Source organism: Dendrobates tinctorius, unplaced genomic scaffold (assembly GCF_039654945.1).
Source record: "Dendrobates tinctorius isolate UK_male_01 unplaced genomic scaffold, ASM3965494v1 ptg000035l, whole genome shotgun sequence".
In the NCBI taxonomy this organism is placed as follows: Eukaryota; Metazoa; Chordata; class Amphibia; order Anura; family Dendrobatidae; genus Dendrobates; species Dendrobates tinctorius.
In genome coordinates, this window is record NW_027361703.1 from 69,233,076 (window position 1) to 69,248,227 (window position 15,152).

The following is a 15,152-nucleotide window of genomic DNA, read 5'->3' on the forward strand; positions in this document are numbered from 1 at the left end:
TCACACAAACAACAGAGGTAAACACCGGGGACTGGAGGATGGGGTAAAACCAAAGTAGGAGAAGGAGGAGAATTTAGAAAACAACTGAAACAACAACAAAAAATCACCATCTCCTAACCTCGCAGCAAGAAGTTAGCTCTGGCAATGAGTGTTTGCCAGGGTTCAGAATATATAGAAGGGAGTGGCCAACATTGAACAGTTGATAGCCATAATGCAGGAAAACTTCCAGGAGCTTTCAACGTAACCTCTGCACTGCTAAAAGAAACCTGCACCGTTTAATATGAAGGTCAAGTGCTTCTAATCAGTGGAAGAGTAGGATAAATCAGATGCTGTGGTCTTCTGGATTCTCTCTGTTGCGGAAAACCTGTGACAGAATAGATACCATATTTTTTGGATTGTAAGACGCACCCCAAATTTTGAGGAGGCACACACCTGTCTGTATAAGACCTCACAGCTCACAGTGCTTGTCAGACGAAATGAGAATCTTGAGGCAAAGGAACTGGCCAAGGAACTCAGAGACAGAATTGTGGCAAGGCACAAATCTGGCCAAGGTTACAAAATAATTTCTCCAGTACTCAAGGTTTCTAAGGGCACAGTGGCCTCTATAATCCTTAAATGGAAGAAGTTTGGGACCACCAGAAGTCTTCCTAGACCTGGCCGTCAAGCCAAACTGGGCAATCAAAGGAGAAGAGCCTTGGTGAGAGAGATAAACAAGAACCCCATGATCACTGTCGGTGAGCTCCACAGATGCAGTAGGGAAATGGGAGGAAGTTCCACAAAGTCAACTATCATTGCTGCCCTCCACCAGTTGGGTCTTTATGGCAGAGTGGCCCAACAGAAGCCTCTCCTCAGTGCCAGACTTATGAAAGCCCGCATAGCGTTTGCTAAAAAAAACATGAAGGACTCCCAGACTATGAGAAATAAGATTCTCTGGTCTGATGAGATGAAGATAGAACTTTTTGGTGACAATTCTAAATGATATATGTGGAGAAAACCAGGCACTGCTCCTCACCTGCCCAATACAAACTCAACAGTGAAACATAGTGGTGGCACCGTCATGCTATGGGGGTATTTTTCAGCTGCAGAAACAGGACGTCTTGTTGCAATTGAAGGAAACATGAATGCGGCCAAGCACAGAGATATCTTGGATGAAAACCTCTTCCAGAGTGCTCTGGATCTCAGACTTGGCTGAAGGTTCATCTTCCGACAAGACAATGACCCTAAGCACACTGCTAAAATAACAAAGGAACTCAGGACAACTCTGTTACCATTCTTGCTTGGCCCAGCCAGAGCCCTGACTTAAACCCAATTGAGCATCTCTGGAGAGACCTCAAAATGGCTGCCCACCAACGTTCACCATCCAACCTGACGGAACTGGAGAGGATCTGCAAGGAAGTATGGCAGAGGATCCCCAAATCCAGGTGTGAAAAACTTGTTGCATCTTTCCCAAGAAGACTCATGACTGTACTAGCTCAAAAGGGTGCTTCTACTCAATACTGAGCAAAGGGTCTTAGTACTTATGACCATGTGATATTTCAGTTTTTCTTTTTTAATAAATTTTCAAAAAAATATAGAGTTGTTTTTTTCAGTCAAGATGGGGTGCAGAGTGTACATTAATGAGAAAAAAAATGACCTTTTTTGAATTTACCAAACGGGTGCAATGAAACAAAGAGTGAAAAATTTAAAGGGGTCTGAATACTTTCCATACTCACTTCATAATTAGTACAGTGTGTATGCAGCTTACTGTACATGTATTTAATAAATGATTATTTTTATGAAAAAAAATGAAGTGGGCTTCTGCGTAATTTTCATAATCAGCAGAGGGAAAGTTGACGGCTTGGGGCTGATGTTTATAGTCTGGGATGGGGATAATACCCATGGAGGTTACTAGGCTATTAATATCAGTTCTCAGCTGTATATTTAGCGTTTATTGGTTATTAAAATGGGGGACCCTAAAAAAAAAAAAATGACATGGTGTTCCCCCTATAATTCATAAACAGCAAAGGCTAGGCAGACAGCTGCAGGCTGATATTAATAGGCTAGGAAGGGGCCATGGATATTGGCCCTATCCCAGACAAAAAACATCAGCTCTCGGTTGCCACAGATAAGAAGCATCCATAAGTTTCACCAAATCTGGCACTTAGCTTCGCTCTTCCCGCTTGCCCTGGTGCGGTGTCAAGTGGGGTGATAGTCGGGGGGGTTGATGTCACCTTTAAATTGTCAGGTGACAACAAGCCCAGAAGTTAGTAATGGAGAGTCGTCTATAAGACGCCCCCATTATTAATTACAGAGATAGTGTATAAAAATCACACACCCAGAATAAAGTCCTTTAATTGAAAGAAAGATACAGACTCTTTTAATGAATCTAAATTAAACGATCACGTCATTGCCCAGTCCACTGAAGCCAATGTCCCCTGTAACAGAATTAAAATAATAAACAATGTTCCTCACCAAGAAGATAATAATCCATTTGTCCCATCATAATGGGTCTACCTCTACTACATCTAGATGGCAGGCTGCATTGTTGCATGATGCGACTATACAGCCTGTCAACCAGCAGAGACATTGAGCTGTGCGTGCTTGCTCAGCGCAGTGTCTCGCGGTGAACTCCTACAACCTGACTGACTTCACCACGAGCGTGAGAAAGTGGGAAGAGCGACGCCATATGCCAGATTTGGAGCATTCTATGGCTTTTTAAAGGATATCAGTGTGTAAAAATCAGAGTGCCGAGAGATTTTTTCTCTCGCACCCACTGACTTGCATTGGCAAGTCTCATCCGAGATACGAGTACAATTACAGCATGCTGCAATTTTTTTCTCAGTCCGATTTCAGCTGAGAAAAAAAATCGCAGATAGCTTGACATTGGTCAGAGTGCAATCTGAGTTTTTATTGGATTGAACTCGTCTATTGGTCCTATCTGCCCATCATTACTGAAGAGTACGTACCACATGACCGCTAAGGCTAGTTTCACACTAGCGTATGGCAGAGCTGCGGAGGGCTACGGACTTCCTCCGTGAAGCTCCGCCCACTGCCGCACCTCCTTCGTACCCTATCTTTAGCATTGGATATGCAGGCCATGCCAATGTATGCGGATGCTTCCATTGCACCGTGAAAACGACGCATGTGAAGGCATCCGTATGGCCTGCGTACCCAATGCTAAATATAGGGTACGCAGGCCGCATGCCGATGTAGGCAGAGCTGAACGGATGAGGCGTGGCAGTGAGCAGAGCTTCACGGAGGAAGTCCACAGCCCTCCGCAGATCCTCCATATGCTAGTGTGAAACTAGCCTAAATGTCACATGACTGAAGACGTCACGTCACGCAGGTTCTGTATGTAGGCATACACACGCTTACAGAAGCATCGTCGGACGTCGAATCCAAGCACTTCTCACCTTCCGGGTTAGCGCTCTGTTAACCTTCATACTAGCATTCATCTACAAATCACCAGCGACTACTTCACGTGATTTATTCAACTTGGATCAATTATCCAGGACTTCTAAGTCATGCACTAAGGCACCTTAATCAGCGAGACTTCGTATCAGGATTACAAGGTAAAAGTCCCCTCTATACAGCATTTTCCTGTTATGCTCTCATATGTGCAAATCAGCAGTATCATATTGTAAAAAGGCTATCACTTCATAAAAGTACGGAGAGCACGCAGTTATACCTGAAACCAGCGCAAATTTCTCATACATATATGCTTCACAGGAATGTTTGGAATGCGGAAGGAAAAAATGAACATTTACTTAACAAAAATTTCACTTTAGAACCAATTATTTTTATTTTCATAAGGGTCACAGAAAAAATGGACCCCAAATTATTGTGCGATTTCTCCTGGGTATACAAATAACCCCATATGTGGAGGAAAACCACAGGGCAGGGCTTGGGAAGGCGCGCCTTTTGACTTTTGAATGCAAAATTTGCGGGATTAATAAGTGGATGCCATGTCACGTTTACAGAGCCCCTGATGTGCCTAAACAGAGGAAACCCCCCACAAGTGACCCCATTTTGGAAACTATAACCCTCAGGGAACTTATCTAGATGTGTGGTGAGCACTTTTAACCCTCAGGGACTTCACAGAAGTTTAGAACATTGAGCAGTGAAAATAAAAAAAAAATCCCACTTTTCCCACAAAAATGTTTAATCCCAAGTTTTTATTTTTTTATTTTTTGCGCTTTCATGTGGTTGCCGCATACGTCAAATTGCCGCATGCGGACGCATCCGCATACAACGCATACGTACCCAATGCTAAAGATAGGTACGCAGGGAAACGAAGGACGCATACAGAAGTAGGTGGAGAATAGGTGGAGCTTCAGGCTGAACCTAGCCTGAGTCCACTGTGGTGAAGTCGGAATAAAATGGACAGACTCTGAAAATCTACTATATAATCGTCTTATTCTGTCTGTAACCGAAATCTCGCGTTGCTGGTTGGTCGCGGCCGCAGCTGTTGGTAATGATAAGCCAGGTGGCCGCGACCTATCAGCGACAGGCGCAGTGCTCAATGTGCGGATGGAACCCAGGGTCCGGAGGAGAGGAGACTCTCCTCCAGGCCCTGGCAGGATAAACCTGTAAAAAGTAGAATTAAAATAAAAAATGGTGATACACTCACCTTCCGACGGCCCCCGGACTCTTTCCCTCCTCTCACCACGCGCCCAGCACCTTCCGGTCCCAGTAATGCTTTGCGCGAAACACCGCTGATGACGTCGCGCTCTCATGAGAGCGTGACGTCATCAGCTGTGTTTTGCGCAAAGCATTACTGGGACCGGAAGATGCCAGGCACGCGGAGTGGAGATTGGGGGCCGTCGGAAGGTGAGAATATATAAAAAATAGTATTAAAATAAAAAATAGTTATATACTCACCTTTCGACGGCCCCTGATCTCCACTCCACGCTCCCGGCACCTTCCGGTCCCAGTAATGCTTTGTGCAAAGGGTCGGAGATGCTGTCACGCTCGCGAGAGCGCGACGTCATCAGCGGTGTTTCGCACAAAGCATTACTGGGACCGGAAGATGCCGGGCGCATGGAGCGTGGAGTGGAGATCGGGGGCCGTCAGAAGATGAGTATATAACTATTTTTTATTTTAACAGAGACTCCAGAATACCTGATGTGATAGAATCAGGCCACCATCTACAGTTAGGTCCATATACAGTATATTTGGACAGAGCCAACATTTTTCTAATCTTGGTTCTAGACATTACCACTATGAATTTTAAACCAAACAATTCAGATGCAGTTGAAGTTCTGACTTTCAGCTTTCATTTGAGTGTATCCACATTAAAATTGGATGAAGGGTTTAGGAGTTTCAGCTCCTTAACATGTGCCACCCTGTTTTTAAAGGGACCAAAAGTAATTGGACAATTGACTCCAAGGCTATCTCATGGACAGATGTGGGCAATCCCTTCGTTGTGTCATTCTCAATTAAGCAGATAAAAGGCCTGGAGTTGATTTGAGCTGTGGTGCTTGCATTTGGAAGGTTTTGCTGTGAAGGAAACATGCAGTCAAAGGAGCTCTCCATGCATGTGAAACAAGCCATCATTAAGCTGCAAAAACAGAAAAAACCCATCCGAGAAATTGCTACAACATTAGGAGTGGAAAAATCTACAGTTTGGTACATCCTGAGAAAGAAAGCACTGGTGAACTCATCAATGCAAAAAGACCTGGGCGCCCACGGAAGACAACAGTGGTGGATGATTGCAGAATAATCTCCATGGTGAAGAGAAACCCCTTCACAACAGCCAACCAAGTGAACAACACTCTCCAGGAGGTAGGCGTATCAATATCTAAATCTACCATAAAGAGAAGACTGCATGAAAGTAAATACAGAGGGTTCACTGCATGGTGCAAGCCACTCATAAGCATCAAGAATCAAAAGGCTAGACTGGACTTTGCTAAAAAACATCTAAAAAAGCCAGCACAGTTCTGGAAGAACATTCTTTGGACAGATGAAACCAAGATCAACCTCTACCAGAATGATAGAAAGAGAAAAGTATGGCGAAGGCGTGGTACAGCTCATGATCCAAAGCATACCACATCATCTGTAAAACACGGCGGAGGCAGTGTGATGGCTTGGGCATGCATGGCTGCCAGTGGCACTGGGTTACTAGTGTTTATTGATGATGTGACACAGGACAGAAGCAGCCGAATGAATTCTGAGGTATTCAGAGCCATACTGTGTGCTCAGATCCATACTGTGTGCTCAGATCCAGCCAAATGCAGCCAAACTGATTGGTCGTCGTTTCATACTACAGATGGACAACAAAGACATACTGATAGGGAATTTAGTTTGTGAGCCCCATCGGCGACAGTGATGAAAATGTGTGCAAACTGTAAAGCGCTGCGGAATATGTTAGCGCTATATAAAAATAAAGATTATTATTATTATGACCCAAAACATAAAGCCAAAGCAACCCAGGAGTATATTAAAGCAAAGAAGTGGAATATTCTTGAATGGCCAAGTCAGTCACCTGATCTCAACCCAATTGAGCATGCATTTCACTTGTTAAAGACTAAACTTCAGACAGAAAGGCCCACAAACAAACAGCAACTGAAAACCACTGCAGTGAAGGCCTGGCAGAGCATCAAAAAGGAGAAAACAGCGTCTGGTGATGTCCATGAGTTCAAGACTTCAGGCAGTCATTGCCAGCAAAGGGTTTTCAACCAAGTACTAGAAATGAACATTTTAATTACAATTATTTAAGCTGTCCAATTACTTTTGGTCCCTTTAAAAACAGGGTGGCACATGTTAAGAAGCTGAAACTCCTAAACCCTTCATCCAGTTTTAATGTGGATACCCTCAAATGAAAGCTGAAAGTCTGAACTTCAACTGCATCTGACTTGTTTTGTTTAAAATTCATTGTGGCAACGTCTAGAACCAAAATTAGAAAAATGTTTTCTCTGTCCATATATGGACCTAACTGTAGTATATAATAAATTGGGTAGAGTAGTACAATGCAGAATGTGCCATAAAGTTATGAAGTGTCCTATAAATGTCTGTTCTGTTCCTGATCTAAGGATCTCGGCTGTTAGTTGAGGTGAATCTGTGCTGCACTTTATGTACATGCTCACTAGTGACCAGTGCTGTGGGGTCGAGAGTCTGGGAAATTGAGGAGTCGGAGGTTTGGCTTTCAGATTCCACAGCCCTGGGTCAAGATCAAAGGGTTGTGGCCACCTTATTTCTGCTTTGCTGGGGATGGAGAACTCCTGAAGATTGACAATTCGGACTAGTGCATGGCCACACCGCTGTTCCAAACTGCCCTCTCTTAAGCTGCGAGCAGACAGCTTGGCCCCTGCAGCAGAAGTGCAGGGCTGAGGCTAGATCTAATGATCCGCTAGCTTCAGAGTGGAGTGAACAGGCCCTAACAGAGGAGTCTGTCTGCCCCACACACTCCATACCTGCAGGGTGGCAGGTTACCTAGGTAACAGCTAGGCCTCACACACTCCATACCTGCAGGGTGGCAGGTAACCTAGGTAACAGCTTGGCCCCACACACTCAGACTGCATGGTGGCTGGTAACCTAGGTAACAGCTTGGCCTCACACACTCCATACCTGCAGGGTGGCAGGTAACCTAGGTAACAGCTTGGCCCCACACACTCAGACTGCATGGTGGCTGGTAACCTAGGTAACAGCTTGGCCTCACACACTCCATACCTGCAGGGTGGCAGGTAACATAGGTAACAGCTTGGCCCCACACACTCAGACTGCAGGGTGGCTGGTAACCTAGGTAACAGCTTGGCCCCACACACTCAGACTGCAGGGTGGCCGGTAACCTAGGTAACAGCTTGGCCCCACACACTCAGACTGCAGGGTGGCCGGTAACCTAGGTAACAGCTTGGCCCCACACACTCAGACTGCAGGGTGGCCGGTAACCTAGGTAACAGCTTGGCCCCACACACTCAGACTGCAGGGTGGCCGGTAACCTAGGTAACAGCTTGGCCCCACACACTCAGACTGCAGGGTGGCCGGTAACCTAGGTAACGAGCTGTACACTATCAAATGAAAAATCTCTTGTTTCTTCTAAACAAGAGATTTCTAGTATGGTGTAAATGACAAGGTTGCTTGTTTCTGCAAGCACTTTTCAATGGTTACCCATTCATGAACTTGAGCCTACACCTGTAAATAGTCTGCTGAGGTCTACAAACAGTACAGTGCCAGTCTGCACATAGGGGGACAGGCAGAGCCCTCCATGTCTGCACTCACCTGATGACAGCTGCATCCAGGCGCAGATCTTGTACACTGTGGCTGTGTTACAGAAGAAGAACAGCACGAAGGACACGATGCAGCCGATGATGAGCGTCATGGACAGGCCGATGAAGAAGGAGGCGGCTTTAAAGGCTCCGGAGGGAATGGAGGAGAAATCTGTGAAGCTGCCAGTGCATGTGAGCTCTTTGGAGAAGCCGCTGCCGATACAATAGTGGAAGAGTCCGAAGTAGCCGGCCTGGGGGGTGTCCACCCCGTCCCCTATCCAGTAGGGCTGGATGAAGCACACGATGTTGACGATGGCGAAGCAGATGGTGAAGATCGCCCACAGCACCCCGATGGCCCGCGAGTTGCGGATGTAATTGGCGTGGTAGATCTTGGCCGCATCCTGCGGGGACAGCATCGCTAAGCTCGGGTCTGGCATCCTGGACACCCGGAGGAGGGAACGCCGCGGAGGGGGACGCTGCTGACCGAGGAGACGAATCACAGCAGCGGCGGCATGGAGGGAGACTGCTGCTCCGAGACACAGCGCGGCATGGAGAGTCCTGTCCTGCACACACCTAAGCCCTGTCTGCAGCCCGAGCACGGTCACTGCGACCTGCTGCAGAGCTGCATCCCAATGTGTCAGGAGCAGACGGTACCACAGGAGCGGGGAGGGGAGCGGCCAGCGCAGTACGTATGCTGGATGTCTCAGCAGAGATGACAGGAGGGTACCAATCACGGGGTGCACATGACATCTCTTCTCATCCCCCCTCATCGGTGCCGCGCGTGAGCGAGTCCAAGGCACGTGCTGGTGACGAGGGGGCGCGGGAAGTGTGAGGTGAGGAGAGGGACTGCCTCTAAATATAGCCGTGTGCCAGCCACATTGTCTGTGGCGAAACATGCAGCCAGTCGTGATGGCACCGTCACAGACCTGCCCGGCCACTCACTCATACAGTCGCTGTCGGGTAGTTGCTCAGGAGGTCACTGTGTGCGCTCAGGAGGTCACTGTGTGCTCAGGAGGTCACTGTGTGCTCAGGAGGTCACTGTGTGCTCAGGAGGTCACTGTGTGCGCTCAGGAGGTCACTGTGTGCTCAGGAGGTCACTGTGTGCTCAGGAGGTCACTGTGCTCAGGAGGTCACTGTGTGCTCAGGAGGTCACTGTGCTCAGGAGGTCACTGTGTGCTCAGGAGGTCACTGTGCTCAGGAGGTCACTGTGCGCGCTCAGGAGGTCACAATGTGCTCAGGAGGTCACTGTGCGCTCAGGAGGTCACAATGTGCTCAGGAGGTCACTGTGCGCTCAGGAGGTCACAATGTGCTCAGGAGGTCACTGCGCTCAGGAGGTCACTGTGTGCGCTCAGGAGGTCACTGTGCTCAGGAGGTCACAATGTGCTCAGGAGGTTACTGTGTGCTCAGGAGGTTACTGTGTGCTCAGGAGGTCACTGTGTGCTCAGGAGGTCACTGTGCTCAGGAGGTCACTGTGCTCAGGAGGTCACAATGTGCTCAGGAGGTCACTGTGTGCGCTCAGGAGTTCACTGTGTGCTCAGGAGTTCACTGTGTGCTCAGGAGGTCACTGTGCTCAGGAGGTCACTGTGTGCTCAGGAGGTCACTGTGCTCAGGAGGTCACTGTGTGCTCAGGAGGTCACTGTGCTCAGGAGGTCACTGTGCGCGCTCAGGAGGTCACTGTGCTCAGGAGGTCACAATGTGCTCAGGAGGTCACTGTGCGCTCAGGAGGTCACAATGTGCTCAGGAGGTCACTGTGCGCTCAGGAGGTCACTGTGTGCGCTCAGGAGGTCACTGTGCTCAGGAGGTCACAATGTGCTCAGGAGGTTACTGTGTGCTCAGGAGGTTACTGTGCTCAGGAGGTCACTGTGCGCTTAGGAGGTCACTGTGTGCTCAGGAGGTCACTGTGCTCAGGAGGTCATTGTGCTCAGGAGGTCACTGCGCTCAGGAGATCACTGTGCGCTCAGGAGGTCACTGTGTGCGCTCAGGAGGTCACTGTGCGCTCAGGAGGTCACTGTGTGCGCTCAGGAGGTTACTGTGTGCTCAGGAGGTCACTGCGCTCAGGAGGTCACTGAGCTCAGGAGGTCACTGCGCTCAGGACGTCACTGTGCGCTCAGGAGGTCACTGTGTGCGCTCAGGAGGTCACTGTGTGCGCTCAGGAGGTTACTGTGTACGCTCAGGAGGTTACTGTGTGCGCTCAGGAGGTCACTGTGCTCAGGAGGTCACTGTGCGCTCAGGAGGTCACTGTGTGCGCTCAGGAGGTCACTGTGCGCTCAGGAGGTTACTGTGTGCTCAGGAGGTCACTGCGCTCAGGAGGTCACTGAGCTCAGGAGGTCACTGCGCTCAGGACGTCACTGTGTGCGCTCAGGAGGTCACTGTGTGCGCTCAGGAGGTTACTGTGTGCGCTCAGGAGGTTACTGTGTGCGCTCAGGAGGTTACTGTGTGCACTCAGGATGTCACTGCTCAGGAGGTTACTGTGCACGCTCAGGAGGTTACTGTGCGCGCTCAGGAGGTTACTGTTTGTGCTCAGGAGGTCACTGTGCGCTCAGGAGGTCACTGTGCGTGCTCAGGAGGTCACAATGTGCTCAGGAGGTCACTGTGTGCTCAGGAGGTCACTGTGTGCGCTCAGGAGGTCACTGTGTGCGCTCAGGAGGTCACTGCGCGCTCAGGAGGTCACAATGTGCTCAGGATGTCACAATGTGCTCAGGAGGTCACTGTGTGCGCTCAGGAGGTCACAATGTGCTCAGGAGGTCACTGTGTGCGCTCAGGAGGTCACTGTGCTCAGGAGGTCACTGTGTGCGCTCAGGAGGTCACTGTGCGCGCTCAGGAGGTCACTGTGCGCTCAGGAGGTCACTGTGTGCGCTCAGGAGGTCACAATGTGCTCAGGAGGTCACAATGTGCTCAGGAGGTCACTGTGTGTGCTCAGGAGGTCACAATGTGCTCAGGAGGTCACTGTGTGCGCTCAGGAGGTCACAATGTGCTCAGGAGGTCACTGCGCTCAGGAGGTCACAATGTGCTCAGGAGGTCACAATGTGCTCAGGAGGTCACTGTGTGCGCTCAGGAGGTCACTGTGTGCGCTCAGGAGGTCACTGTGTGCGCTCAGGAGGTCACTGTGTGCGCTCAGGAGGTCACTGTGTGCGCTCAGGAGGTCACTGTGTGCTCAGGAGGTTACTGTGTGCTCAGGAGGTCACTGTGCTCAGGAGGTCACTGCGCTCAGGAGGTCACTGTGCGCTTAGGAGGTCACTGTGTGCTCAGGAGGTCACTGTGCTCAGGAGGTCACTGTGCTCAGGAGGTCACTGCGCTCAGGAGATCACTGCGCTCAGGAGGTCACTGTGTGCGCTCAGGAGGTCACTGTGTGCGCTCAGGAGGTCACTGTGCTCAGGAGGTCACTGCGCTCAGGAGGTCACTGAGCTCAGGACGTCACTGTGTGCGCTCAGGAGGTCACTGTGTGCGCTCAGGAGGTCACTGTGTGCGCTCAGGAGGTTACTGTGTGCGCTCAGGAGGTCACTGTGCTCAGGAGGTCACTGTGCTCAGGAGGTTACTGTGTGCACTCAGGATGTCACTGTGCTCAGGAGGTTACTGTGCGCGCTCAGGAGGTTACTGTGCGCGCTCAGGAGGTTACTGTGCGCGCTCAGGAGGTTACTGTTTGCGCTCAGGAGGTCACTGCGCTCAGGAGGTTACTGTGTGCGCTCAGGAGGTCACTGTGTGCTCTCACTAGGTCACTGTGTGTGCTCAGGAGGTCACTGTATGTGCTCAGGAGGTCACTGTGCTCAGCAGGGCCGGACTGGGACAAAAATGCAGCCCTGCCTCACAAAATCCACCAGCCCACATAATATAGCACTTCATCAGCCCTAATCAGTGAATTTTTGCTATACTTTGTCATCCCCTCATCACTCTATTAAAGGAGTTATTTGAAGAGCCACATGTTAATGGCTTCACAGTGCGTATGATTGGACCACAGCTCCATTTACATAGTGCTCGTCAAAGCTATGTTACCTAGGATCATGGGGGTCCCAGCGGTCAGATCAACAACAAACAGAAAGTCATCCCCTATCCAAAAGATAGGGGAGAACTTCCAAATTTGGATAAGACTCCATACATTATTATGGGCACCACATAGTCCTCCATACAGTGTTAAGGGCACTACATAGTCCTTCATACAGTATTACGGGCACCACATAGTCCTCTATACAGTATTATGGGCACCACATTGTCCTCCATACAGTATTATGGGCACCACATAGTCCTCCATACAGTATTATGGGCACCACATAGTCCTCCATACAGTATTATGGGCACCACATAGTCCTCCATGCATTGTTATTGGTACCACATAGTCCTCTTTACAGTATTATGGGCACCATATAGTCCTCTTTACAGTATTATGGGCACCATATAGTCCTCTATACAGTATTATGGGCCCCACATAGTCCTCCATATAGTATTATAGGCACCTCATAGTCCTCCATAGAGTATTATGGGCACCACATAGTCCTCCATAGAGTATTATGGGCATCACATAGTCCTCCATACAGTATTATGGGCACAACATAGTCCTTCATACAGTATTATGGGCACAACATAGTCCTACATACAGTATTATGGGCATCACATAGTCCTCCACACAGTATTAGGGGCACCACATAGCCCTCCATACAGTATTATGGGCACCACGTAGTCCTCCATACAGTATTATGGGCAACACATAATGCTCCATACAGTATAATGGCCCCATATATTGCTCCATACAGTACAATGGACCCCACATATTCCTCCATACGGTACAATGAGCCCACATAATGCTCCATACACTATTATGGGCCTCATACTGTCACGTCCTCCACCGGTACTTACCTGCGCGACCCCGTGCGCACCTCCCGGCGTGCACCCGCTCCACGGCGCGCTCCCGCTCCTGACATCCGGCCTCAGCGACGTCGGTCCCGCGCTCCTGTGCCCGACGCTCTGTCTAGTTCCTGTGACGCGGTGGCTCCGCCACCAACATGGCGGCGCCCACCGTCTATTTCTTCCCGGCGTCTCCCCAGGTAAGACGCCTGTGTATCTTTGTGGTGTCGCTGTCCGTATGGTCAGCATTCACTACGCTCCCAGGCCCCTGTCTCTTTCTTGTCTGCCCTGCTTGTGCTTTCGTTGATAGCTGTTGTGAGCAGCTCCTCGCCATCTCCTGTCCCTGTCTCGCCTCTGGCTCCTTCCCTTCTGTCTCTGGTGTCCTACTGTGTACCGGCTGTCCATTGTTCTCCTAGTCCGTTTTTATTTCATGTCCTAATCTCTATTGTTACCTCTCTCTCTCTCACAGTCCCCTGCTTCCTCCAGTCCTGAGTGCTCCACGTCCGTGTCCCTCTGCAGCTCCGTGTTCACTGTCACCCCGCTCTGCTGCTCCTCTGACTCTCCACCCGTAGTCTCCCTGGTGCTCACCCAGTCGCCCCTTTGGCTCCGGCTGTCACGGTTCCATCCCTTGTGGGCCTGCCCCTAACACTCCCTGTATAGGGGGTGGCTCCACCTGGTTCAGCTCGCCCGCAGGGGCTCTGGAGCCATGGCCCAGAGGGTCCACTCCGGGTTGCTGTAACTCTTTCTGCCATCCTAGCACAATCCATAACAGATGCACAGGCCATGGACCCCGCTGGAGTCACGGCTACTCAGAAGGAGTTAATTTTCTTACGAGAGAATCAAACGCTTTATAATGTCCTTCATGAAATCTATGGACGCGCGCCTCTCCGCCCTTCAAACCTCTGATCCTGGTAATGCGGCTCAGCTGGCCGGCTTACAGCAAGAACTAGCGCAGCAGCGTGACGGACAGACTCATATTCTCAGCTACATGGCCTCGGTTGATGGTCGCTTGCTCTCGCTCCAGGCAGCCGCTGCTGCTTCTTCCCCAGTCGCTACTCCTCACCCTCAACCGCGGTTGGCCAAACCACCCCGCTATAACGGTGACACAAAATTATGCCGAGGTTTCCTGAACCAATGTCGCCTCCATTTCGAATTATTGCCGCAGCAATAACCCACAGACCGGTCCAAAGTAGCCTTCATAATCTCCCATCTTGAGGGGGACGCCTTGGCATGGGTGAACCCCCTCTGGGAGTGCGATGACCCCCTGGTTGCCCACTTAACAGATTTTTTGGATACTTTTCGTCGAGTATTCGACGAACCTGGCCGCCTCGCATCCACTACGGAGTCTCTGCTCAGTCTTAGCCAAGGTTCTCTAACTGTGGGCCAATATGCCATTCAATTTCGGACCCTGGCTTCCGATTTGGGTTGGAACAATGAGGCACTGGTTGGGGCCTTTTGGCGGGGTCTTTCGGGTCGTATAAAGGACGAGCTGGCGGGTCGCGACACTCCTACAGAGAGAAGACTCGCGCGCCCGATGCTATCCACTCGCAGACCACCCAGTCCTCGTTCCAGGGCTCTTCCTTCTGCGTCTGTGCCCGAGCCGATGCAAGTGGATCGCCTAAAGCTCTCCGAAGAGCGTCGCAAGGAGAGAAGTTCCCACGGTCTATGTTTTTATTGCGGCAGTGGTTCTCATTTGCTCCGAACCTGTCCGGAACGTCCGGAAAACTTCTCCGCCTAGGTCAGGTAAGAGAGGCCTCCCTAGGTGTGCATGATTCCTCTCAACCCCTTTCTCTGTCTGTCCTCTTGCATGTAGGTGACAAGCGGGTTTCTTTGGCAGCCTACGTGGATTCGGTTGCCGCTGGGAATTTTGTTAGGCTCGATGTAGTCTCCAAATTTTCTGTCCCGGTTAAGACCCTTGAGAGCCCACAGATTCTTGCTTCTGTAGACGGTAATCCTTTGCAAGAGACTGTTAAGCTAGTTACGCATGAGATCGAGCTCCAGATTGGAGCCCTGCACAAGGAGAGAATTACATTTTATGTTTTAGCCGGTATCTCTCATCCTGTTCTCCTTGGTCTTCCCTGGTTGTGACTTCATGAGCCTACTTTGGATTGGCGTAACGGCAATGTTCTGCGC

General features: G+C 50.0%; 1 protein-coding gene and 1 long non-coding RNA gene across 3 annotated transcripts in view; one reads left to right on the forward strand and one right to left on the reverse strand.

The window, feature by feature from the left end:
* LHFPL3 (LHFPL tetraspan subfamily member 3) overlaps positions 1–8,953 on the reverse strand; it is a 130,278-nt gene extending 121,325 nt beyond the window's left edge. For both annotated transcript variants that reach the window (XM_073573628.1, XM_073573627.1), the window contains exon 1: positions 8,197–8,953. In XM_073573628.1, coding sequence (XP_073429729.1) covers positions 8,197–8,953 — 757 coding nt within the window. The remainder of the gene's footprint in view (positions 1–8,196) is intronic.
* Positions 8,954–8,970: 17 nt separating this feature from the next.
* Positions 8,971–15,152, forward strand: part of LOC141087784 (uncharacterized) — a 129,788-nt gene continuing 123,606 nt past the window's right edge. The window contains exon 1 of the long non-coding RNA XR_012231721.1: positions 8,971–9,016. This is a non-coding gene — a long non-coding RNA (uncharacterized lncRNA). The remainder of the gene's footprint in view (positions 9,017–15,152) is intronic.